Raw genomic sequence first — 27,882 nt, 5'->3', positions numbered from 1 at the left:
TTGCAGTGGTCTCAAATGAATTCTGGCAAAGGGGACTGTGTCCATTGCCGCAACCATTAGACCGATTATCTCCATGCACCCAGCCACAGAAGGCTGAGGATTGGCATGAAGAACTCTACAGGAATTCGAAAGTTTTAACTTCCTGACCTCCGTCAGAAAGATTTTCATTTCTATTGAGTCTATTATTGTTCCCAGGAAGGGAACCCTTGTGACCGGGGACAGAGAACTTTTTTCTACGTTCACCTTCCACCCGTGAGATCTTAGAGCGGTGGCCAACCCGAAGGGAAGAGCCACAAACAGATAATGCTTGTCCATGAAGGCGAACCTTAGGAACTGATGGAGATCCTTGTGGATAGGAATATGCAGGTACGCATCCTTTAAATCCACGGTAGTCATATATTGACCCTCCTGGATCATCGGTAAGATTGTCCGGATAGTTTCCATCTTGAATGATGGAACTCTGAGAATTTTGTTTAGGATTTTTAAGTCTAGAATTGGTCTGAAAGTTCCTTCCTTTTTGGGAACTACAAACAGGTTTGAGTAAAAACCCCGTCCTCGTTCTGCAGTTGGGACTAAGTGTATTACTCCCATCTTTAAAAGATCTTCTATGCAAAGTAAGAATGCCTGTCTCTTTGTCTGTTCTAAAGACAAGCGAGACATGTGGAACCTTCCCCTTGGAGGAAGGTCCTTGAATTCCAGAAGGTACCCCTGAGAGACAATTTCTAACGCCCAGGGATCCAGAACATCTCTTGCCCAGGCCTGAGCAAAGAGAGAAAGTCTGCCCCCTACTAGATCCGGTCCCGGATCGGGGGCTACCCTTTCATGATGTCTTGGTAGCAGCAGCAGGCTTCTTGGCCTTTTTACCCTTGTTCCAGCCTTGCATGGGTTTCCATGCAGGTTTGGATTGGGAAGCGTTAACCTCTTCCTTAGTGGCTGTAGAAGTAGAAGCGGGTCCGTTCCTGAAATTGCGAAAGGAACGAAAATTAGACCTATTTTTAGCCTTGAAAGGTCTATCTTGTGGAAGGGCATGGCCCTTTCCTCCAGTAATATCAGAAATAATCTCTTTCAACTCTGGCCCGAAAAGGGTCTTACCCTTGAAAGGAATATTAAGCAATTTTGTTTTGGACGACACATCCGCCGACCAAGATTTTAGCCAAAGCGCCCTGCGCGCCACGATTGCAAAACCAGAATTTTTCGCCGCTAATTTAGCTAACTGAAGAGCGGCATCTGTAATGAAAGAATTAGCCAACTTCAGACTAACACCACAAACTCTTTACCACCCCCGTGGAGATGCTACTTGTTTAGAGCGGCAAAGAGAATGACTGGGGGGGCGGAGCCTGAGAGGAGCTATATGGACAGCTCTGCTGTGTGCTCTCTTTGCCACTTCCTGTAGGGATTGAGAATATCCCACAAGTAAGGATGAAGCCGTGGACCGGACACACCAATGTAAGAGAAACATATAATTTCCAATATTCACTCCATGTGAGTAAAATAATGCTGCACTCACCGGTCTTGTAGAAAATGTTTCTTTATTGTATACAAATGACAAAATGACAATATTCATCACACGTCTGGGGGTACTTGTGTGATGAATATTGTCATTTGTATACAATAAAGAAACATTTTCTACAAGACCGGTGAGTGCAGCATTATTTTACTCACATGGAGTGAATATTGGAAATTATATATATATATATATATATATATATATATATATATATATATATATATATATATATATATAAGCAAAAAGAGTCAGTTGCACTCTCACAAACAGTTCTCCAAGGGCCAGGGTGCTAGAGTAGTTGAAATGTAGCAAAACAGGAAACAGCACTCTCTGGACTTAAGTAAAAAACAAGTAGTTTATTCAGTAACGTTTCGTGGAATGCTCCCCTTCATCAGACCGGGTCTGATGAAGGGGAGCATTCCACGAAACGTTACTGAATAAACTACTTGTTTTTTACTTAAGTCCAGAGAGTGCTGTTTCCTGTTTTGCTATATATATATATATATATATATAACAATCCAAGATGTGAATCCGCCCTCCTGGGGTCAACCACCTGGTCCCTCTGTGTACATACAGCAAGCTTCAACAAAGTCAGAGGCAAACCACAATTAGTCAAATTTATTGACGTTTCGGGGAACAAAACTCCCCTTCTTCAGAACACCTCAATTCTTATGCTAGCTACACACATATTATAACACTATATATATATATATATAATATATAATTATATATAATATATATTATATATATATATATATATATATATATATATATATATATAGTAGAACAGATTAGCTGAATCCAACGGACGGTCTCCGTGTTGCAAAGGATCCAAGAACAGCAGGCACACAGGTTTTCATCAATAATCCGTTTTATTCAGTGCAAAAAGAAACCAGATGTTTCGGCTCTGACATGAGCCTTTTTCAATGGTATTCAAACCGGATGTGTCAAACAGCACACAGACCCCTACCTTAAATACCCACCCATCCCCATGTGAGCACCAATCAGCAAACACACCCGAGACGCACCCTCAAACAAACAGTAATAGACCGGGCTTCAAAACACAGTTGTTTCAGAGCAGACGCGGCGTGACGTCATCACGCTAACTGCGCCTCAGAGAATTGTTTAGAGCTCCGGGTAACCATGGAGACGCAGTGTACACATAAACATAAGTGCTCAATGGTAATGTGAGGGGGCGCGAGCTCAGATGTGTGACTGTCAGGTGCGATATAACCAAACAGTGGGCTGTGAGTGAAAGCCCAAAAGAAAAATACATTAGCATATATATACAAAAGAAAGGTATCTAAATATTGTTGAACAAGAAAAAAATCAGTACATATGAATTCATTTCAAATACGCTACTTAAACCAAAGGTTAAACAAATATCACAGCCCTCTATACACACAGTATCAAGGCTTGTGGGCAGTAGCAAGAACAAAGGGGAAGGACCCCAATACCCCAAGTAGAAGCATAGAACAGGATTGTGGGCAGTAGCAAGAACAAAGGGGAAGGACCCCAATACCCCAAGTAAAAGCATAGAACAGGATGAATCCCAGATAGCCATGGCTTATTTGTACTTATAACAACAGCCAAAGTCTATATTGGCATTAAGACCCCGAGGGGCAACAGTGTCCAAAGTAAAAATTCACCGAGCTTCCATCCTTAGTAAGGCTTGACCTCTGTCGCCACCCCGCCGATGGCGGGGTACATGGTCAATCAACATCACTCGCAAGGAAGAGACACCATGTCCTGCTGCTGCAAAGTGGCGTGCAACTGGCTGTTCCGACTGTCCTTTGTTGATGGCCTGACAGATGGCTGTTTTATGATTTGCCAAGAGTTCCTTGAACAGCGTTACCGTCTTGCCTATGTAGTATGTCGAACATGGACAAATGATAGCATAGACCACAAATTCTGAGGTACATGTTAGTCTGTGTTTGATCTTATAGCGCCTGTTATTGTGGGGGTGTTGAAAAGAGGTTCCCGTTATGAGATTATTACATGTGACACAATTGCCACATTTGTAGCACCCAGGTTTGCCTCTAGTTAGCTACATCTGCTTTTCATAGCAGTGTGTAGGATCACTAAGCACCAATAAATCCCTGAGGTTACTTGCTCGTTTGTATACCAGCCGTGGTACTGGAGTATCAACAAAGGGAAGGCTAGTGTCCTTAGAGAGCATCAACCAATTCTTCTTGATCACAGTTTGAACTAACTTAGACCCTGGGGTGTAAGTAGTTATGAAATTCAGCCGCTTGGGCTGTTCAATCGTAGTCCTTTTTGTGGTTTTTGTGGTTAATGAATCTTGTGTCAATTTCCTTGCTACACAGCATTGTTGATCTATAAGAGTGGGTGGATAACCCCTCTCCAAAAATTTTTGGGACATCTCTTCAAGCTGTCTCTCTTTGCGGGAGTCGGAACAGCCAGTTGCACGCCACCTTGCAGCAGCAGGACATGGTGTCTCTTCCTTGCGAGTGATGTTGATTGACCATGTACCCCGCCATCGGCGGGGTGGCGACAGAGGTCAAGCCTTACTAAGGATGGAAGCTCGGTGGATTTTTACTTTGGACACTGTTGCCCCTCGGGGTCTTAATGCCAATATAGACTTTGGCTGTTGTTATAAGTACAAATAAGCCATGGCTATCTGGGAGTCATCCTGTTCTATGCTTCTACCTAATCCTCTAGTGCATGATGTAATTTGAATAGTTAACAAGATATGATATGTATTGGGGTCCTTCCCCTTTGTTCTTGCTACTGCCCACAAGCCTTGATACCGTGTGTATAGAGGGCTGTGATATTTGTTCAACCTTTGGTTTAAGTAGCATATTTGAAATTAATTCATATGTACTGATTTTTTCCTGTTCAACAATATTTAGATACCTTTCTTTTGCATATATATATATATGCTAATGTATTTTCTTTTGGGCTTTCACTCACGGCCCACTGTTTGGTTATATCGCACCTGACAGTCACACATCTGAGCTCGCGCCCCCTCACATTACCATTGAGCACTTATGTTTATGTGTACACTGTGTCTCCATGGTTACCCGGAGCTCTAAGCGATTCTCTGAGGCGCAGTTAGTGTGATGACGTCACGCCGCGTCTGCTCTGAAACAGCTGTGTTTTGAAGCCCGGTCTGTTACTGTTTGTTTGATGGTGCGTCTTGGGTGTGTTTGCTGATTGGTGCTCACATGAGGATGGGTGGGTATTTAAGGTAGGGGTCTGTGTGCTGTTTGACACGTCCGGTTTGAATACCATTGAAAAAGGCTTGTGTCAGAGCCGAAACGTCTGGTTTCTTTTTGCCCTAAATAAAACGGATTATTGATGAAAACCTGTGTGCCTGCTGTTCTTGGATCCTTTGCAACACGGAGACCGTCCGTTGGATTCAGCTCATCTGTTCTACTGTATGTACTGTTTAAGCTGAGTGTGCCGTATTGCCTTGCTAATCTGTATATATATATATATATATATATATATATATATATATATATATATATATATATATATATATACATACATACAAAACACGGAAGGGGACTGAACTCCTAGACTGGACCGGGTACACATCCCATGATCCTGCAACATGCTCAGCCCTGGGTGCTCACTGGCACTCACAAGAAGCTGTGCTGTCCCTAGAGTCACAGGCAGTTAACCCAGACAGGTCTGGGTGCAAGAACCATAGGGGAAATAACAAATCAAATTAATACAACACACAGAGAAAGCCCTGCACTCACTAGCAAGCTAAGATTTAAAGCTAAAATGGAAAGGTTAGTTACCGCATCTGGCCAAATGGGACAAGCCCAGGTACCACGTCAAGGTCCTTTCCAAAAACCTGGGAACCTAAAACAGCCACACAATGCAAGCTCTCAATCCAAACAAACTGGGAACAAGTGAAGGGTGTGCAGTCCTCTTCCGTGTTTTGTATATGACTGGGGTGATTACATAAGCCTGTGCACCCTTCACTTGTTCCCAGTTTGTTTGGATTGAGAGCTTGCATTGTGTGGCTGTTTTAGGGACCCAGGTTTTTGGAAAGGACCTTGACGTGGTACCTGGGTTTGTCCCATTTGGCCGGATGCGGTAACTAACCTTTCCATTTTTGCTTTTAATATTAGATGAGAGCTTGACACACACACAAACATTATATATATATATATACACAGTATATATATATATATATATATATATATATATATATATATATATATATATATATATACACATATATATATATACATATATATATACATATATATACATACATACATATACACACACACATATATAAACATACATACACATATACACATCCATACATACACACACATATTCTATGCCTGTGCTAATTTATTATTAATCTGTTGAGCCATTGAAGCACACCAAATATTTTCCAATTAACTTGCATTATAGAACGTAGACCTAAACCTGCAGATTTTTAACAATATCTAAAAAAAGATTCACTACTAAAATTCCTGCTACAACCTTTATTATTGTCAGGAGTAAGACATTTGAAAAGTCAGTTTTTATATGGAAAACTTTTCATAAACAAATGTTATTTCTAAAACTATACACTTAGGTTTATGACACAGCTAAATAGGTGATAAAAAGAATCAACTTAAAGGGACATTAAAAACTAAATAAATGCTAGATAGAATGATGCATTCAAAGAAAAGATTAGTCTGAGAATAGCATGTAGATGTATTTTTTTTAAAGTGTCATTTGCTGATTAAATATTGACAAAATAAGTACAATTTTAGTGTCTATAAAACAATGGGAGCTGCCATGTTCTAACTTAGGTTACCTTCTCTTCTGTGGTCAATTAAGGAGAGTTATATATAGGTCACTAGAGGGTGCAGCCAACAGCTGTTTGGAATACAACAGTGTTCTGTACTTCAATTACTAACGGAAAAGCTCACAGAATGGAATAACAGGTAAAGGGGGCAAAATAAATAATGAAAGTATATTGCAGACGTTTATATATATATATATATATATGATTTATCATTTTATATTATAATCTCAAAGTGTTTAATGTCCCTTTAAACCATGTTTTACAATGGAAAATTTGTAAATAAAACTATGTTTTGTTACATACCACACTAAAAAGTTTGCGCTGTAAGGGCTGATAAGATGTTACTTCTTTCAATGATAAACTGCAAACCATATTTGGTCTTTGTCCCAAACCACTGCATGGAGCATCTAACAGAATTCTGTCAAAAGACTCTGGTAAAAATGGAGGCCCACCTATTAAAAAACAATATTGTTTTAGAAAAATTTGCATAAAAATATAAACAGCATATTGTTTGCTTGAATAGTACATAGCAAATTACAACAATACATTTTAAATGCACTTAACATGTAAATAGTATATGGTAGCATATATCCTCCTTTTTTTAAATTCAACTTTATTTATTGCATGTCAGATATTGTCACAATAAATAAAATAAACAAAGCATCAAAGAATAAAAAGTGACCTAAAGTCCTTGGTGATATACCTAATTAAATTAAAATTGAAAAAAATGATTATCAAGGCTTTGCATAAGGATACAAACATGGTAAGTTTATACACGCTCATATTATTGAAGTTTAACGTTTTTCGCTCTATGTGCAGAACATTGGAATGTGAAATATTCACAATAAATACATAGATAAAACCTTTATTTAATATGAATATTGCATAAAAGTGAGTACACCCCTAAGCGGAAATGTCCAAATTGGGCCCAAAGTGTCAATATTTTGAGGCCTATTTATAAAATGTCTGTCAAACCTGGTCCGACAGACATCGCTGAATGGGGAGAGCAATACGCTCTCCGTATTCAGCATTGCCGCTGAAGACACGTGGCCAATCGGCCGCCAGCAGTGGGGTGTTAATTAACCCGATCGTACTCGATCGGGTTGAATTCCGGCGATTCCTGTCCGCCTCACCAGAGTAGGCAGACAGGGTTATGGAGCAGCGATCTTTAAAAACACGGGGCATCAAGCTCCATTCGGAGCTTGATAGATAGGCCCCTTTGTGTGGCCAATATTATTTTCCAGGACTACCTTAACCCTCTTAGTCATGGAGTTCACCAGAGCTTCACAGGTTGCCACTGGAGTCCTCTTCCACTCCTCCATGACAACATCACAGAGCTGGTGGATGTTAGAGACCTTGAGCTCCCCCACCTTCCATTTGAGGATGCCCCACAAATGCTCAATAGGGTTTAGGTCTGGAGACATGCTTGGCCAGTCCATCACCTTTACCCTCAGCTTCTTTAGCAAGGCAGTGGTCATCTTGGAGGTGTGTTTGGGGTCGTTATGTTGCAATACTGCCCTACGGCCCATTCTCCGAAGGGAGGGGATCATGCTCTGCTTCTGTATGTCACAGTACATGTTGGCATTCATGGTTCCCTCAATAAACTGTAGCTCCCCAGTGCCGGCAGCACTCATGCAGGCCCAGACCATGACGCTCCCATCACCATGCTTGACTGTATGTAAGACACACTTGTCTTTGTACTCCTCACCTGGTTGCCGCAACACGCTTGACACCATCTGAATCAAATAAGTTTATCTTGGTCTCATCGGACCACAAGACATGGTTCCAGTAATCCATGTCCTTAGTCTGTTTGTCTTCAGCAAACTGTTTGCGGGATTTCTTGTGCATCATCTTTAGAAGAGGCTTCCTTCTGGGAAGACAGCCATGCAGACCAATTTGATGCAGTGTGCGGCATATGGTCTAAGCACTGACAGGCTGACCCCCCACCCCTTCAACCTCTGCAGCAATGATGGCAGCACTCATACGTCTATTTCCGAAAGACAACTTCTGGATATGATGCTGAGCATGTACACTCAACCTCTTTGGTTCGACCATGGCCTGTTCGGAGTGGAACCTGACCTGTGAAACCACTGTATGGTCTTGCCCACCGTGCTGCAGCTCAGTTTCAGTGTCTTGGCAATCTTCTTATAGCCTAGGCCATCTTTAAGTAGAGCAACAATTCTTTTTCAGATCCTTAGAGAGTTCTTTGCCATGAGGTGCCATGTTGAACTTCCAGTGACCAGTATGAAAGAGTGTGAGAGCGATAACACCAAATTTAACACACCTGCTTCCCATTCACATCTGAGACCTTTTAACACTAACGAGTCACATGACACCGGGGAGGGAAAATGGCTAATTGGGCCCAATTTGGACATTTTCACTTTGGGGTGTACTCACTTTTGTTGCCAACGGTTTAGACATTAATGGCTGTGTGTTGAGTTATTCTGAGGGGACAGCAAATGTACACTGTTATGCAGGCTGTACACTCACGACTTTACATTGTAGCAAAGTGTAATTTCTTCAGTGTTGTCACATGAAAAGATATAATAAAATATTTAAAAAAATGTGAGGGGTGTACTCACTTTTGTAAGATACTGTGTGTATATACTGTATATATATATATATATATATATATATATATATATATATATATACACACACAGTATATATATATATATATATATATATATATCTGTAAATACATATATACACATATAAATACATATGTACACACATAAATACATACATATATATATATATATATATATACATACACACATATGCACACACATAGAGCTGCAACAACTAATCAATATAATCAATAATAATCGATTATGAAAATAGTTGTCAACAAATCTCATAATCGATTAGTTGGTTTGCAATTAGTTGGTCTGTGCATGGCACCCGCTGCTTAACTCCAATGAGCTCCCGCACATGGTATTGTGTTTTATGGTTATGTCCTTAGCTTAAAGGATGTCTACAGGCATTAACGTTTCACTTTTTCAGGACAGAAAAACTTTATTTTTAAGTTTTTAACTACTCCTGGCTTATGTGCAACCAAGAAATAAAATAGGAATTATCATTTGCATTGTTTATTACATCAGGTGATTTGGGACTGTATGATGCATGATATAGTGCTGAGCTTGTTTATACCTAGCCCTAGATTAATGGGAGCTATATTATATATGAACAATTATCCGTTTGCACAATTATTAGCGGATCGCTTACTATTGCTGATTATATGCACTGTATAGATAAATGTGTAAGGCTTTGTCCTGTTATTGATATAAATAAGGTCCTTTAGCGCTTTTGACTTTTTTTTTTATATATTTTTAATTATTGTAATATGTACCAATTTCAACCTCTATAAGTATATATCGGTTATTTTAAGAGGGGACTAGATATTTTTTCCCTAACCTTATAACTGGTTAACATTGCATATAGATATTAAAGATAGTTTATGTTAGAATGAAGTCCAGGCTTACTTTGCTAAGAGGCCCCTTGCATTGGTGGAGAGCTAACAAAGTTAAATATCCCACCTTTGTGAAATTGGCAAAACCCTACTTATGCATCTCAGGCACCTCAACACTATCTGAGCACCTCTTCTCTGCTGCAGGCAAACTACCTTGCAAAAAGAGAGCCAGTCTCAGCCAAGAGTATGTGAACATATTGACATTTTTGCATTTCAATGCAAAGTTTATGAAAGAATGAATAACTAAAAAAAGCCAGACCCTTGAGAAGAACTTATCGAGTGCTCCAAGAACAGCCTGTGTGCATTTTCTTAGAAATCTGACACATAACGTGTGAACACCGGGCCCGTCTGTTTCTCACAAACTTTACCCTCAGGCCGAGCTTGTTACAATATTCTGCTGCGAAACTGCTGAGCACACACAATATTTATTGTTATATTATCAACAGTTACTTCCTTTTTTATGAAGAATACAATTTTAATAAAACATATTGTAAAACAGTAAAAACACAGCAAGTATCCACTGTATTTGATTTGATTGTAATTGTGTGTAATTTGAGTAAAATGAGCTCAAAAACAAAATTTATGCTTACCTGATAAATTTATTTCTTTCTTGACACGATGAGTCCACGGATCATCATCAATTACTGTTGGGAATATCACTCCTGCCCAGCAGGAGGCGGCAAAGAGCACCACAACAAAGCTGTTAAATATCCCCTATTTAATATATATAAAAGGTTTCTAGCGCTGGACTTAAAAAACTATGGCTGCTATTGGATATATGGAGGGATAGAACTTGTAACTTTCTGATTATATATTAATGTGATTCTTCAATAACAGTAGTAGCTCACTGGATCAATAAATTTAGAAGAGTAACTTATTTACGGCTAGATTTAGAGTTCTGCGGCCAAAGGGGTGCGTTAGCTACGCGTGCTTTTTTCCCCCCGCACCTTTTAAATACCGCTGGTATTTAGAGTTCACAGAATGGCTGCGTTAGGCTCCAAAAAAGAGAGCGTAGAGCATATTTAACGCCACTGCAACTCTCGATACCAGCGGTGCTTACGGACGCGGCCAGCTTCAAAAACGTGCTCGTGCACGATTCCCCCATAGAAAACAATGGGGCTGTTTGAGCTGAAAAAAAAACCTAACACCTGCAAAAAAGCAGCGTTCAGCTCCTAACGCAGCTACATTGTTTTCTATGGGGAAACACTGCACCTAACACTCTAACATGTACCCCAAAGTCTAAACACCCCTAACCTTAAACTTATTAACCCCTAATCTGCCGACCCCGCTATCGCTGACACCTGCATATTTTTTTTAACCCCTAATCTGCCGCTCCGTACACCTCCGCTACCTACATTATACCTATGTACCCCTAATCTGCTGCCCCTAACACCGCCGACCCCTATATTATATTTATTAACCACTAATCTGCCCCCCACAACGTCGCCTCCACCTACCTACAATAATTAACCCCTAATCTGCCGACCGAACCGCACCGCTACTATAATAAATGTATTAACCCCTAATCCGCCTCACTCCCGCCTCAATAACCCTATAATAAATAGTATTAACCCCTAATCTGCCCTCCCTAACATCGCCGACACCTAACTTCAAACATTAACCCCTAATCTGCCGACCGGATCGCACCGCTACTATAATAAATGTATTAACCACTAAAGCTAATTCTAACCCTAACACTAACACCCCCCTAAGTTAAATATAATTTAAATCTAACTAAATAAATTATTTCTTATTAAATAAATTATTCCTATTTAAAGCTAAATACTTACCTGTAAAATAAACCCTAATATAGCTACAATATAAATTATAATTATATTGTAGCTATTTTAGGATTTATATTTATTTTACAGGTAACTTTGTAATTATTTTAACCAGGTACAATAGCTATTAAATAGTTAATAACTATTTAATAGTTACCTAGTTAAAATAATTACAAAATTACCTGTAAAATAAATCCTAACCTAAGTTACAATTAAACCTAACACTACACTATCAATAAATAAATTAAATAAAATACCTACAATTACACCTAACACTACACTATCAATAAATTAATTAAATACAATACCTACAAATAAATACATTTAAATAAACTAACTAAAGTACAAAAAATAAAAAAGAACTAAGTTACAAAAAATAAAAAAATATTTACAAACATTAGAAAAATATTACAACAATTTTAAACTAATTACACCTACTCTAAGCCCCCTAATAAAATAACAAAGCCCCCCAAAATAAAAAAATGCCCTACCCTATTCTAAATTAAAAAAGTTCAAAGCTCTTTTACCTTACCAGCCCTTAAAAGGGCCCTTTGTGGGGCATGCCCCAAAGAATTCAGCTCTTTTGCCTGCAAAAAAAAAATACAAACCCCCCCCCAACATTAAAACCCACCACCCACATACCCCTAATCTAACCCAAACCCCCCTTAAATAAACCTAACACTACCCCCCCTGAAGATCATCCTACCTTGTCTTCACCACACCGGGTATCACACCGATCCGTCCTGGCTCTGAAGTCTTCATCCAAGCCCAAGCAGGGGCTGGCGATCCATAATCCGGCTGAAGTCTTCTATCAAGCGTCGGCTGAAGAGGTCCAGAAGAGGCTCCAAAGTCTTCATCCTATCCGGGAAGAAGAGGCGATCCGGACCGGCAACCATCTTGATCCAAGCGGCATCTTCTATCTTCATCCGATGACGAACGGCTCCATCCTGAAGACCTCCAGCGCGGATCTATCCTCTTCTTCCGACGTCCAACTGAAGAATGAAGGTTCCTTTAAGGGACATCATCCAAGATGGCGTCCCTCGAATTCCGATTGGCTGATAGGATTCTATCAGCCAATCGGAATTAAGGTAGGAAAATTCTGATTGGCTGATGGAATCAGCCAATCAGATTCAAGTTCAATTTGATTGGCTGATTGGATCAGCCAATCAGATTGAGCTCTCATTCTATTGGCTGTTCCGATCAGCCAATAGAATGCAATCTCAATCTGATTGGCTGATTGGATCAGCCAATCGGATTGAACTTGAATCTGATTGGCTGATTCCATCAGCCAATCAGAATTTTCCTACCTTAATTCTGATTGGCTGATAGAATCCTATCAGCCAATCGGAATTTGAGGGACGCCATCTTGGATGACGTCCCTTAAAGGAACCTTCATTCTTCAGTTGGACGTCGGAAGAAGAGGATAGATCCGCGCTGGAGGTCTTCAGGATGGAGCCGTTCGTCATCGGATGAAGATAGAAGATGCCGCTTGGATCGCCTCTTCTTCCCGGATAGGATGAAGACTTTGGAGCCTCTTCTGGACCTCTTCAGCCGACGCTTGATAGAAGACTTCAGCCTGATTATGGATCGCCAGCCCCTGCTTGGGCTTGGATGAAGACTTCAGAGCCAGGAAGGATCGGTGTGATACCCGGTGTGGTGAAGACAAGGTAGGATGATCTTCAGGGGGGTAGTGTTAGGTTTATTTAAGGGGGGTTTGGGTTAGATTAGGGGTATGTTATTTTATTAGGGGGCTTAGAGTAGGTGTAATTAGTTTAAAATTGTTGTAATATTTTTCTAATGTTTGTAAATATTTTTTTATTTTTTGTAACTTAGTTCTTTTTTATTTTTTGTACTTTAGTTAGTTTATTTAAATCTATTTATTTGTAGGTATTGTATTTAAATAATTTATTGATAGTGTAGTGTTAGGTTTAATTGTAGGTAATTGTAGGTATTTTATTTAATTAATTTATTGATAGTGTAGTGTTAGGTTTAATTGTAACTTAGGTTAGGATTTATTTTACAGGTAATTTTGTAATTATTTTAACTAGGTAACTATTAAATAGTTATTAACTATTTAATAGCTATTGTACCTGGTTAAAATAATTACAAAGTTGCCTGTAAAATAAATATGAATCCTAAAATAGCAGCAATATAATTATAATTTATATTGTAGCTATATTAGGGTTTATTTTACAGGTAAGTATTTAGCTTTAAATAGGATTAATTTATTTAATAATAGTTAATTTATTTCGTTAGATTTAAATTATATTTAAGTTAGGGGGGTGTTAGGGTTAGAATTAGCCTTAGGGGTTAAAAAATTTATGTTAGGGAGGGCAGATAAGGGGTTAATACTATTTATTATAGGGTTATTGAGGCGGGAGTGAGGCGGATTAGGGGTTAATAACTTTATTATAGTAGCGGTGAGGTCCGCTCGGCAGATTAGGGGTTAATAAGTGAAGGTAGGTGGCGGCGACGTTGGGGGGGGGGGGGCAGATTAGGGGTTAATAAATATAATATAGGTGTCGGCGGTATTAGGGGCAGCAGATTAGGGGTACATAGGGATAACTTAGCTGGCGGCGGTGTATGGAGCGGAAGATTAGGGGTTAAAAAATTTAATAGAGTGGCGGCGATGTGGGGGGATCTTGGTTTAGGGGTACATAGGTAGTTTATGGGTGTTAGTGTACTTTAGAGCACAGTAGTTAAGAGCTTTATAAACCGGCGTTAGCCCAGAAAGCTCTTAACTCCTGTTTTTTTTCTGCGGCTGGAGTTTTGTCGTTAGATTTCTAACGCTCACTTCAGCCACGACTCTAAATACCGGCGTTAGAAAGATCCCATTGAAAAGATAGGATACGCAATTGACGTAAGGGGATCTGCGGTATGGAAAAGTCGCGGCTGCAAAGTGAGCGTTAGACCCTTTCCTGACTGACTCCAAATACCAGAGGGCGGTAAAAACCAGCATTAGGAGCCTCTAACGCTGGTTTTCACGGCTACCGCCCAACTCTAAATCTAGCCGTTAGTTAATAAGGCTTATTTTAATATTATTTCAATAAAATTGTAATAACAGATAAAATACAATTTGTATTCAATGAATTTTCTTCTAAGGTGGTTGATCAACTCATAAAACAATTTAATAAAGCATATTATATACAATACAAAACTTTATGCAAAAAAAAAACGATAAAAAAATGGTATGGTAAAAACATAGGCAAAGCAATGAGAGAGAGCCCACTTTTTGGGTTGCAAAAAAATGTTTCCTTTGGTTTCTTATTTGAAATACATGAATAAAAGTACAAAGTCTATTCCTGAAGACAAAAAATAGTAGATATAGAGTTAGAAGAGAAGGTTGATGACACAACAGCTATGCAGGTAATCTCACCCTCCAGCGTTTGTTCTCCAAGATCAAGTGCACTTCAGCACAGCACCGCTCCAGGTGGTAAATGAAATTGTTATTTCTGATGTTAACCCCTTCTATTAGTTAGTTACTCAAAACTTAATTAAATTCTGATTAGGTTTGAATAAATATCACACAATTTTGTGGGAATCTTTAGTTAAATGTTATGATCTATATGGAATGGTATTTAATAAGTGATAGGTTTTTTTAATTTTATAGGGTATGGTAAAAACATAGGCAAAGCAATGAGAGAGAGCCCACTTTTTGGGTTGCAAAAAATGTTTCCTTTGGTTTCTTATTTCAAATACATGAATAAAAGTACAAAGTCTATTCCTGAAGACAAAAAATAGTAGATATAGAGTTAGAAGAGAAGGTTGATGACACAATAGATATTAGGATTTTTTGCGGCAAAGGAATCGATGTATAGTTCAACTTTGTGAAATTCCTTGCACTATTTGATCTGTAAATAAGGCTTGCAGTCTTTTTTCAAAACTTGGTATTGAACATTTCAGATAGCTCCTGAATATTTTCTGGCAATTCCTTATATATATATGTGTAGCGATAATAGGGCTTTAAACTTTGGTGGCCAGCCGTTATTTAAAACTTTCTTTCACTTAATGTTTGTATAAGGAACAGAGTATTGTGTTTGCGGATCTTAATGCACAAATATCAACATTTGGGGTAGATAAGTTTACAGCCTGCTATGCAGGTAATCTCACCCTCCAGCGTTTGTTCTCCAAGATCAGGTGCACTTCAGCACAGCACCGCTCCAGGTGGTAAATGAAATTGTTATTTCTGATGTTAACCACTTCTATTAGTTAGTTACTCAAAACTTAATTAAATTCTGATTAGGTTTGAATAAATATCACACAATTTTGTGGGAATCTTTAGTTAAATGTTGTGATCTATATGGAATGGTATTTAATAAGTGATAGTTTTTTTTTAATTTTATAGGGTATGGTAAAAACATAGGCAAAGCAATGAGAGAGAGCCCACTTTTTGGGTTGCAAAAAATGTTTCCTTTGGTTTCTTATTTCAAATACATGAATAAAAGTACAAAGTCTATTCCTGAAGACAAAAAATAGTAGATATAGAGTTAGAAGAGAAGGTTGATGACACAATAGATATTAGGATTTTTTGCGGCAAAGGAATCGATGTATAGTTCAACTTTGTGAAATTCCTTCCACTATTTGATCTGTAAATAAGGCTTGCAGTCTTTTTTCAAAACTTGGTATTGAACATTTCAGATAGCTCCTGAATATTTTCTGGCAATTCCTTATATATATATATATATATGTGTAGCGATAATAGGGCTTTAAACTTTGGTGGCCAGCCATTATTTAAAACTTTCTTTCGCTTAATGTTTGTATAAGGAACAGAGTATTGTGTTTGCGGATCTTAATGCACAAATATCAACATTTGGGGTAGATAAGTTTACAGCCTGCTATGCAGGTAATCTCACCCTCCAGCGTTTGTTCTCCAAGATCAGGTGCACTTCAGCACAGCACCACTCCAGGTGGTAAATGTTGTTTAACTCCGGTATTCTTCAGACTTGCGCAAGTCACCTCAGGCTAAACCGGTATTGAGTTTTTCTTTTTAGCTCCTGCTCTTAGTACTTCAGTGTACGCAGGAAAAGGAGATACACCTTTCGCTAGTTCCCTGTGGGCAGCTTTCTGAAGTCCTCCCGGTATGCAGCTTGCTTGACCTCCCGGTTTCAATGGCAGTCTTTCAGTAATAAGTGGACACAGCTTTCTACGCGTTTCACCCAATCTGCGGGCTTTTTCAAGATGCTGTGTGTATCAGAATACAAGATTCAAATAGTGCCGCCTTTCGTTTCATTGGTCAGTCTCAAAATGACGTTTTTTGCGGCTCTCTCTATTTTTTATTGCCTTTAGAGCTCTCTCATTGAAATTGCTTTGCTGGTTATAATTTTAATGATAGATTATAACAGAAGTTAACCTTTAATTATTACAAATTTAATTTATTTGTTGCCAATATTTTTACTGAACTTGGTTCTCGTTCTAAAGTATATCCTTAACTGCTACATAATTGTTTTTTTGTTACAAACCCATTAGTCATTGGAATTAATATACACTTAAATAAAAAGATTCTTTGACAATTCTTATTTACACTATCTAATCTTTCCTGTATATAATAAATTGCTGATAATGTAAATAAATGTTTATGTTAACTTACTCAGAATCATATTTTTCATGTTTAGTGGTTACTTATACTTATACTTAGAGTGTCAATATGTGTTTATATAGCGCTCACTATAGATTTAGTTAGTTTTACTAAAAAAATATAATAAATAAATGAAATATACAATTCTATTGACACATAATTAAACTTATACATTTTTTGATATCCCTAAAGAAAAGAAAATAAGATAAAATAAAATAAAAAATATAAAAAATATAATAATAATAAATAATGAAACAAAAAACATAATTTATGTAAGAACTTACCTGATAAATTCATTTCTTTCATATTAGCAAGAGTCCATGAGCTAGTGACGTATGGGATATACATTCCTACCAGGAGGGGCAAAGTTTCCCAAACCTCAAAATGCCTATAAATACACCCCTCACCACACCCACAAATCAGTTTAACGAATAGCCAAGAAGTGGGGTGATAAGAAAAAAGTGCAAAAGCATATAAAATAAGGAATTGGAATAATTGTGCTTTATACAAAAAAATCATAACCACCACAAAAAGGGTGGGCCTCATGGACTATTGCTAATATGAAAGAAATGAATTTATCAGGTAAGTTCTTACATAAATTATGTTTTCTTTCATGTAATTAGCAAGAGTCCATGAGCTAGTGACGTATGGGATAATGACTACCCAAGATGTGGATCTTTCCACGCAAGAGTCACTAGAGAGGGAGGGATAAAATAAAGACAGCCAATTCCTGCTGAAAATAATCCACACCCAAAATAAAGTTTAATGAAAACATAAACAGAAGATTCAAACTGAAACCGCTGCCTGAAGTACTTTTCTACCAAAAACTGCTTCAGAAGAAGAAAATACATCAAAATGGTAGAATTTAGTAAAAGTATGCAAAGAGGACCAAGTTGCTGCTTTGCAAATCTGATCAACCGAAGCTTCATTCCTAAACGCCCAGGAAGTAGAAACTGACCTAGTAGAATGAGCTGTAATCCTTTGAGGCGGAGTTTTACCCGACTCGACATAGGCATGATGAATTAAAGATTTCAACCAAGATGCCAAAGAAATGGCAGAAGCTTTCTGGCCTTTTCTAGAACCGGAAAAGATAACAAATAGACTAGAAGTCTTTCGGAAAGACTTAGTAGCTTCAACATAATATTTCAAAGCTCTAACAACATCCAAAGAATGCAACGATTTCTCCTTAGAATTCTTAGGATTAGGACATAATGAGGGAACCACAATTTCTCTACTAATGTTGTTGGAATTCACAACCTTAGGTAAAAATTCAAAAGAAGTTCGCAACACCGCCTTATCCTGATGAAAAATCAGAAAAGGAGACTCACAAGAAAGAGCAGATAATTCAGAGACTCTTCTGGCAGAAGAGATCGCCAAAAGGAACAAAACTTTCCAAGAAAGTAATTTAATGTCCAATGAATGCATGGGTTCAAAAGGAGGAGCTTGAAGAGCCCCCAGAACCAAATTCAAACTCCAAGGAGGAGAAATTGACTTAATGACAGGTTTTATATGAACCAAAGCTTGTACAAAACAATGAATATCAGGAAGATTAGCAATCTTTCTGTGAAAAAGAACAGAAAGAGCAGAAATTTGTCCTTTCAAAGAACTTGCGGACAAACCTTTATCTAAACCATCCTGAAGAAACTGTAAAATTCTCGGAATTCTAAAAGAATGCCAAGAAAAATTATGAGAAAGACACCAAGAAATATGTCTTCCAGACTCTATAATATATCTCTCTAGATACAGATTTACGAGCCTGTAACATAGTATTAATCACAGAGTCAGAGAAACCTCTTTGACCAAGAATCAAGCGTTCAATCTCCATACCTTTAAATTTAAGGATTTGAGATCCTGATGGAAAAAAGGACCTTGCGACAGAAGGTCTGGTCTTAACGGAAGAGTCCACGGATGGCAAGAGGCCATCCGGACAAGATCCGCATACCAAAACCTGTGAGGCCATGCCGGAGCTACCAGCAGAACAAACGAGCATTCCTTCAGAATCTTGGAGATTACTCTTGGAAGAAGAACTAGAGGCGGAAAGATATAGGCAGGATGATACTTCCAAGGAAGTGATAATGCATCCACTGCCTCCGCCTGAGGATCCCGGGATCTGGACAGATACCTGGGAAGTTTCTTGTTTAGATGAGACGCCATCAGATCTATTTCTGGAAGTTCCCACATTTGAACAATCTGAAGAAATACCTCTGGGTGAAGAGACCATTCGCCCGGATGCAACGTTTGGCTTCCCAATTGTCTATACCTGGGATATGAACCGCAGAGATTAGACAGGAGCTGGATTCCGCCCAAACCAGAATTCGAGATACTTCTTTCATAGCCAGAGAACTGTGAGTCCCTCCTTGATGATTGATGTATGCCACAGTTGTGACATTGTCTGTCTGAAAACAAATGAACGATTCTCTCTTCAGAAGACTGAAGAGCTCTGAAAATTGCACGGAGTTCCAAAATATTGATCGGTAATCTCACCTCCTGAGATTCCCAAACTCCTTGTGCCATCAGAGATCCCCACACAGCTCCCCAACCTGTAAGACTTGCATCTGTTGAAATTACAGTCCAGGTCGGAAGAACAAAAGAAGCCCCCTGAATTAAACGATGGTGATCTGTCCACCACGTCAGAGAGTGTCGTACAATCGGTTTTAAAGATATTAATTGAGATATCTTTGTGTAATCCCTGCACCATTGATTCAGCATACAGAGCTGAAGAGGTCGCATGTGAAAACGAGCAAAGGGGATCGCGTCCGATGCAGCAGTCATAAGACCTAGAATTTCCATGCATAAGGCTACCGAAGGGAATGATTGTGACTGAAGGTCACAAGCTGAAATCAATTTTAGACGTCTCTTGTCTGTCAAAGACAGAGTCATGGACACTGAATCTATCTGGAAACCCAGAAAGGTTACCCTTGTCTGAGGAATCAATGAACTTTTTAGTGAATTGATCCTCCAACCATGATCTTGAAGAAACAACACAAGCCGATTCGTATGAGATTCTGCTAAATGTGAAGACTGAGCAAGTACCAAGATATCGTCCAAATAAGGAAATACCACAATACCCTGTTCTCTGATTACAGACAGAAGGGCACCGAGAACCTTTGTAAAAATTCTTGGAGCTGTAGCTAGGCCAAACGGCAGAGCCACAAACTGGTAATGTTTGTCCAGGAAAGAGAATCTCAGGAACTGATAGTGATCTGGATGAATCGGAATATGCAGATATGCATCCTGTAAATCTATTGTGGACATATAATGCCCTTGCTGAACAAAAGGCAAGATAGTCCTTACAGTTACCATTTTGAATGTTGGTATCCTTACATAACGATTCAATATTTTTAGATCCAGAACTGGTCTGAAGGAATTCTCCTTCTTTGGTACAATGAAGAGATTCGAATAAAACCCCAGCCCCTGTTCCAGAACTGGAACTGGCATAATTACTCCAGCCAACTCTAGATCTGAAACACATTTCAGAAATGCTTGAGCTTTCCCTGGAATTACTGGGACACGGGAAAGAAAAAATCTCTTTGCAGGAGGTCTTATCTTGAAACCAATTCTGTACCCTTCTGAAACAATGTTCTGAATCCAAAGATTGTGAACAGAATTGATCCAAATTTCTTTGAAAAAAAGTAACCTGCCCCCTACCAGCTGAGCTGGAATGAGGGCCGCACCTTCATGTGGACTTAGAAGCTGGCTTTGCTTTTCTAGAAGGCTTGGATTTATTCCAGACTGGAGATGGTTTCCAAACTGAAACTGCTCCTGAGGATGAAGGATCAGGCTTTTGTTCTTTGTTGAAACGAAAGGAACGAAAACGATTATTAGCCCTGTTTTTACCCTTAGATTTTTTATCCTGTGGTAAAAAAGTTCCTTTCCCACCAGTAACAGTTGAGATAATAGAATCCAACTGAGAACCAAATAATTTGTTACCCCGGAAAGAAATGGAAAGTAGAGTCGATTTAGAAGACATATCAGCATTCCAAGTTTTAAGCCATAAAGCTCTTCTAGCTAAAATAGCTAGAGACATAAACCTGACATCAACTCTGATAATATCAAAAATGGCATCACAGATAAAATTATTAGCATGTTGAAGAAGAATAATAATATTATGAGAATCATGATCTGTTACTTGTTGCGCTAAAGTTTCCAACCAAAAAGTTGAAGCTGCAGCAACATCAGCCAATGATATAGCAGGTCTAAGAAGATTACCTGAACACAGATAAGCTTTTCTTAGAAAGGATTCAATTTTCCTATCTAAAGGATCCTTAAACGAAGTACCATCTGCCGTAGGAATAGTAGTACGTTTAGCAAGGGTAGAAATAGCCCCATCAACTTTAGGGATTTTGTCCCAAAATTCTAATCTGTCAGACGGCACAGGATATAATTGCTTAAAACGTTTAGAAGGAGTAAATGAATTACCCAAATTATTCCATTCTCTGGCAATTACTTCAGAAATAGCACCAGGAACAGGAAAAACTTCTGGAATAACCACAGGAGATTTAAAGACCTTATCTAAACGTTTAGATTTAGTATCAAGAGGACCAGAATCCTCAATTTCTAAAGCAATTAGTACTTCTTTAAGTAAAGAACGAATAAATTCCATTTTAAATAAATATGAAGATTTATCAGCATCAACCTCTGAGACAGAATCCTCTGAACCAGAAGAGTCATTAGAATCAGAATGATGATGTTCATTTAAAAATTCATCTGTATAAAGAGAAGTTTTAAAAGATTTTTTATGTTTACTAGAAGGAGGAATAACAGACATAGCCTTCTTGATGGATTCAGAAACAAAATCTCTTATGTTATCAGGAACACTCTGAACATTAGATGTTGATGGAACTGCAACAGGTAATGGTACATTACTAAAGGAAATATTATCTGCATTAACAAGTTTGTCATGACAATTAATACAAACAACAGCTGGATGAACAGCTACCAAAAGTTTACAGCAGATACACTTAGCTTTGGTAGTTCCAGCACCAGACAGCGATTTTCCTGAAGTATCTTCTGACTCAGATGCAACGTGAGACATCTTGCAATAAGTAAGAGAAAAAACAACATATAAAGCAAAATTGATCAAATTCCTTAAATGACAGTTTCAGGAATGGGAAAAAATGCCAAGGAACAAGCTTCTAGCAACCAGAAGCAATGAAAAATGAGACTTAAATAATGTGGAGACAAAAGCGACGCCCATATTTTTTTAGCGCCAAATAAGACGCCCACATTATTTGGCGCCTAAATGCTTTTGGCGCCAAAAATGACGCCACATCCGGAACGCCGACATTTTTGGCGCAAAAGAACGTCAAAAAATGACGCAACTTCCGGCGACACGTATGACGCCGGAAACAGAAAAGATTTTTTGCGCCAAAAAAGTCTGCGCCAAGAATGACGCAATAAAATGAAGCATTTTCAGCCCCCGCGAGCCTAACAGCCCACAGGGAAAAAAAGTCAAATTTTTAAGGTAAGAAAAATGATTGATTCAAATGCATTATCCCAAATATGAAACTGACTGTCTGAAAATAAGGAATGTTGAACATCCTGAGTCAAGGCAAATAAATGTTTGAATACATATATTTAGAACTTTATAAAAAAGTGCCCAACCATAGCTTAGAGTGTCACAGAAAATAAGACTTACTTACCCCAGGACACTCATCTACATGTTGTAGAAAGCCAAACCAGTACTGAAACGAAAATCAGCAGAGGTAATGGTAAATATGTAAGAGTATATCGTCGATCTGAAAAGGGAGGTAAGAGATGAATCTCTATGACCGATAACAGAGAACCTATGAAATAGACCCCGTAGAAGGAGATCATTGAATTCAAACAGGCAATACTCTCCTCACATCCCTCTGACATTCACTGCACGCTGAGAGGAAAACCGGGCTCCAACCTGCTGCGGAGCGCATATCAACGTAGAATCTAGCACAAACTTACTTTACCACCTCCATAGGAGGCAAAGTTTGTAAAACTGATTTGTGGGTGTGGTGAGGGGTGTATTTATAGGCATTTTGAGGTTTGGGAAACTTTGCCCCTCCTGGTAGGAATGTATATCCCATACGTCACTAACTCATGGACTCTTGCTAATTACATGAAAGAAATGGTGATTCTTAAGCCATTATCAGCTATTTTTCAAGCTTAGGTTCAATTGCAAAACAAAACAAACAAAACAAAAGAGGGGGCAATTTGTATTTTAAAGGAAAAGAAAAAAACGATCTCATAATATAACATTAAAAAAATAGAAAAATTGGAAAAGTTATTATTTCTGATTTTAAATTAATGAAATTGTTATTTCTGATGTTAACCCCTTCTATTAGTTAGTTACTCAAAACTTAATTAAATTCTGATTAGGTTTGAATAAATATCACACAATTTTGTGGGAATCTTTAGTTAAATGTTGTGATCTATATGGAATGGTATTTAATAAGTGATAGGTTTTTTTAATTTTATAGGGGTGGGTTTAGATAAACAATGACACAATTTTGTGAAAGTCTTTGATGGATTATTTAAATTCTATAATTGTGTGTTTCAAGAATAATTTTAAGTGACATGTGTATTGGTGGAAAAAATATTTTTAAATACTCTTGAATTAACGCCTATTAAAGATGGAGCTATTTGTATATAGCAGATATATTATCAATTGATAAACGAAAAAAGGGGGATATAAATACATATTTTGTGACTTCTAAGGATCTTTGTGATATAGTTGTGTATTGGGCCATATGGCTCAAGATATAAAAAGATTCTTGGTGTATATTAGTTTAAAAGTTAGTAAGTGAAAGGTTTAATAGTGAACTAAAATACATTTAAACTAGATTAGTGACCCTAAATTTGAAACGTACAAGGATGTGGTTCTATCTAATAGGTAATGTTATATGACACTATAGTGGTGTACAACTATATATATTATTTGAGTTTATGGAACAAGCTTTCTTAAATAAGTTAATTGATTTCATTTACAGGGACAAAAAAGGGGACAGATCTAGCTCTGAATTCAATCCATTAGGATATACAGTATTAAAATTAAATATAAATTCTGCCTTTTTTCTAAGCAGACAATTCATAATTCCATCCTCTCAAATTATGTTTCACCTTACATATACCCCAATATGTAAGAGCTGAGAGTTTATTTTGATGTACTTCTCTGAAATGTTTATAGAGTTGTGTGTCTAAGTTACCTTTTTTAATATTACAAAGGTGCTCTCGCACTCTGTCCCTTAACATTCTAGTAGTTTCTCCTATATAAAATAAATTGCAAGTACATTTCAGCATATAGATAACTCCTTTTGTGTTACATCTAATAGTGTCTTGGATAATGAATTCATTTTTTTGGTTAGGGATGACTATAGACTTCTTTTTTTAACTATATTGGCAAGCTCAACATAGGTGACAAGGAAAAAATCCTTTTAACTTGTGGCCTATTAGATCTTTCTCTATTGATATTTTAGGTTGTTTTGATTTGAACTCGCTAGGAGCAAGTATACTTTTTAAATTTTTTGCTTTCTTGAAGATCATTCTGGGATAGGGGTGTACTTTGTCCCCTATAATTGGGTCATTTTTAACTAAATGCCAATGTTTACGCAATATTTTTCTTATTAAATTATGATCTTGGCTATATTCATTGATAAATGGTATGTCATATTCATTATATTTTGTTATTTGTGTCTTAATTTTTGGTTTTAATAGTTCCTTTCTTTCGATCTTTCTAGCTTTATCTATTGCTGAATCTATGGTTTTAGATTTATACCCTCGTTCCTTAAATTTATTTTCTATTATGTCAATTTGGGCTTCAAAGTCCCGATCTTTTGAACAATTTTTCTTTATTCTCAGACACTGTCCCACTGGTATATTCTCTTTCCATTTTATAAAATGGCAACTTGAGGCATGTATTAGATTATTGGAATCTACAGGTTTAAAATGTGTGCTGGTCTTGAATTGATTTGATTTGATTTCAATGTCTAAGTCTAAAAAACATAATTTATGTAAGAACTTACCTGATAAATTCATTTCTTTCATATTAGCAAGAGTCCATGAGCTAGTGACGTATGGGATATACATTCCAACCAGGAGGGGCAAAGTTTCCCAAACCTCAAAATGCCTATAAATACACCCCTCACCACACCCACAAATCAGTTTAACGAATAGCCAAGAAGTGGGGTGATAAGAAAAAAGTGCGAAAGCATAAAAAATAAGGAATTGGAATAATTGTGCTTTATACAAAAAAATCATAACCACCACAAAAAAGGGTGGGCCTCATGGACTCTTGCTAATATGAAAGAAATGAATTTATCAGGTAAGTTCTTACATAAATTATGTTTTCTTTCATGTAATTAGCAAGAGTCCATGAGCTAGTGACGTATGGGATAATGACTACCCAAGATGTGGATCTTCCACGCAAGAGTCACTAGAGAGGGAGGGATAAAATAAAGACAGCCAATTCCGCTGAAAAAAATCCACACCCAAAATAAAGTTTAAATCTTATAATGAAAAAAACTGAAATTATAAGCAGAAGAATCAAACTGAAACAGCTGCCTGAAGTACTTTTCTACCAAAAACTGCTTCAGAAGAAGAAACACATCAAAATGGTAGAATTTAGTAAAAGTATGCAAAGAAGACCAAGTGGCTGCTTTGCAAATCTGATCAACTGAAGCTTCATTCCTATACGCCCAGGAAGTAGAAACTGACCTAGTAGAATGAGCTATAATCCATTGAGGCGGAGTTTTACCCGACTCGACATAGGCATGATGAAACAAAGATTTTAACCAAGATGCCAAAGAAATGGCAGAAGCCTTCTGACCTTTCCTAGAACCGGAAAAGATAACAAATAGACTAGAAGTCTTTCGGAAATCCTTAGTAGCTTCAACATAATATTTCAAAGCTCTAACTACATCCAAAGAATGCAACGACTTTTCCTTAGAATTCTTAGGATTAGGACACAATGAAGGAACCACAATTTCTCTACTAATGTTGTTAGAATTCACAACCTTAGGTAAAAATTTAAAAGAAGTTCGCAACACCGCCTTATCCTGATGAAAAATCAGAAAAGGAGACTCACAAGAAAGAGCAGATAATTCAGAAACTCTTCTAGCAGAAGAGATAGCCAAAAGAAACAAAACTTTCCAAGAAAGTAATTAATGTCCAGCGAATGCATAGGTTCAAACGGAGGAGCTTGAAGAGCCCCCAGAACCAAATTCAAACTCCAAGGAGGAGAAATTGACTTAATAACAGGTTTTATACGAGCCAAAGCTTGTACAAAACAATGAGTATCAGGAAGACTAGCGATCTTTCTGTGAAAAAGAACAGAAAGAGCAGAGATTTGACCTTTCAAGGAACTTGCAGACAAACCTTATCCAAACCAACCTGAAGAAACTGTAAAATTCTAGGAATTCTAAAAGAATGCCAAGAAAAATGATGAGAAAAACACCAAGAAATGTAAATCTTCTAGACTCGATAATATATCTTCCTAGATACAGTTTTACGAGCCCGTAACATAGTATGAATCACAGAGTCAGAGAAACCTCTATGACTGAGAATCAAGCGTTCAATCTCCATAACTTCAAATTGAAGGATTTGAAAACATGATGGAAAAAAGGACCTTGCGATAGAAGGTCTGGTATTAACGGAAGAGTCCACGGTTGGCAAGTGGCCATCCGGACAAGATCCGCATACCAAAACCTGTGAGGCCATGCTGGAACCACCAGCAGAATAAACGAACGTTCCTTTAGAATCTTGGAAAAAGAACTATAGTCGGAAAGATATAAGCAGGATGATACTTCCAAGGAAGTGACAATGCATCCACTGCTTCCGCCTGAGGATCCCTGGATCTGGACAGATACCTGGGAAGCTTCTTGTTTAGATGAGAAGCCATCAGATCTATTTCTGGAAGTCCCCATATTTGAACAATCTGAAGAAATAGCTCTGGGTGAAGAAACCATTCGCCCGGATGTAGCATTTGGCGACTGAGATAATCCGCTTCCCAATTGTCTAAACCTGGGATATGAACCGCAGAAATTAGACAGGAGCTGGATTCCGCCCATACAAGTATTCGAGAGACTTCTTTCATAGCCAGAGGACTGTGAGTTCCTCCTTGATGATTGACATATGCCACGGGTGTGACATCGTCCGTCTAGAAACAAATGAACGACTCTCTCTTTAGAAGAGGCCACGACTGAAGAGCTCTGAAAATTGCACAGAGTTCCAAAAATGTTGATTGGTAATCTCACCTCCTGAGATTCCCAAACCCCTTGTGCTGTCAGAAACCCCCATACAGCTCCCCAACCTGTCAGACTTGCATCTGTTGAGATCACAGTCTAGGTTGGAAGAACAAAAGAAGCCCCCTGAACTAAACAATGGTGGTCTGTCCACCACGTCAGAGAGTGTTGAACAATCGGTTTTAAAGATATTAATTGAGATATCTTTGTATAATCCCTGCACCACTGGTTCAGCATACAGAGCTGAAGAGGTTGCATGTGAAAACGAGCAAAGGGGATCACGTCCAATGCAGCAGTCATAAGACCTAGAATTTCCATGCATAAGGCTACCGAAGGGAAAGATTGAGACTGAAGGTTTCGATAAGCTGAAACCAATTTCAGACGCCTCTTGTCCGTCATAGACAGAATCAAGAACACTGAATCTATCAGGAAACCTAAAAAGGTTACCCTTGTCTGAGGAATCAAACAAACTTTTTGGTAAATTGATCCTCCAACCATGTTCTTGAAGAAACAACACTTATAAAAGACTGGAAAGGTTCTTTCTAGTGAA

General features: G+C 38.0%; 1 protein-coding gene across 4 annotated transcripts in view; it reads right to left on the bottom strand.

The window, feature by feature from the left end:
* NSUN6 (NOP2/Sun RNA methyltransferase 6) overlaps positions 1-27,882 on the bottom strand; it is a 391,580-nt gene that overhangs the window by 61,818 nt on the left and 301,880 nt on the right. For all 4 annotated transcript variants that reach the window (XM_053713964.1, XM_053713965.1, XM_053713966.1 and 1 more), the window contains one exon: positions 6,597-6,745. In XM_053713964.1, coding sequence (XP_053569939.1) covers positions 6,597-6,745 — 149 coding nt within the window. The remainder of the gene's footprint in view (positions 1-6,596; positions 6,746-27,882) is intronic.

Source organism: Bombina bombina, chromosome 5 (genome assembly GCF_027579735.1).
Source record: "Bombina bombina isolate aBomBom1 chromosome 5, aBomBom1.pri, whole genome shotgun sequence".
Classification (NCBI taxonomy): Eukaryota; Metazoa; Chordata; class Amphibia; order Anura; family Bombinatoridae; genus Bombina; species Bombina bombina.
The sequence above is the reverse complement of the archived record's forward strand: the minus strand, read 5'-3'. Positions and strand labels throughout refer to the sequence as shown.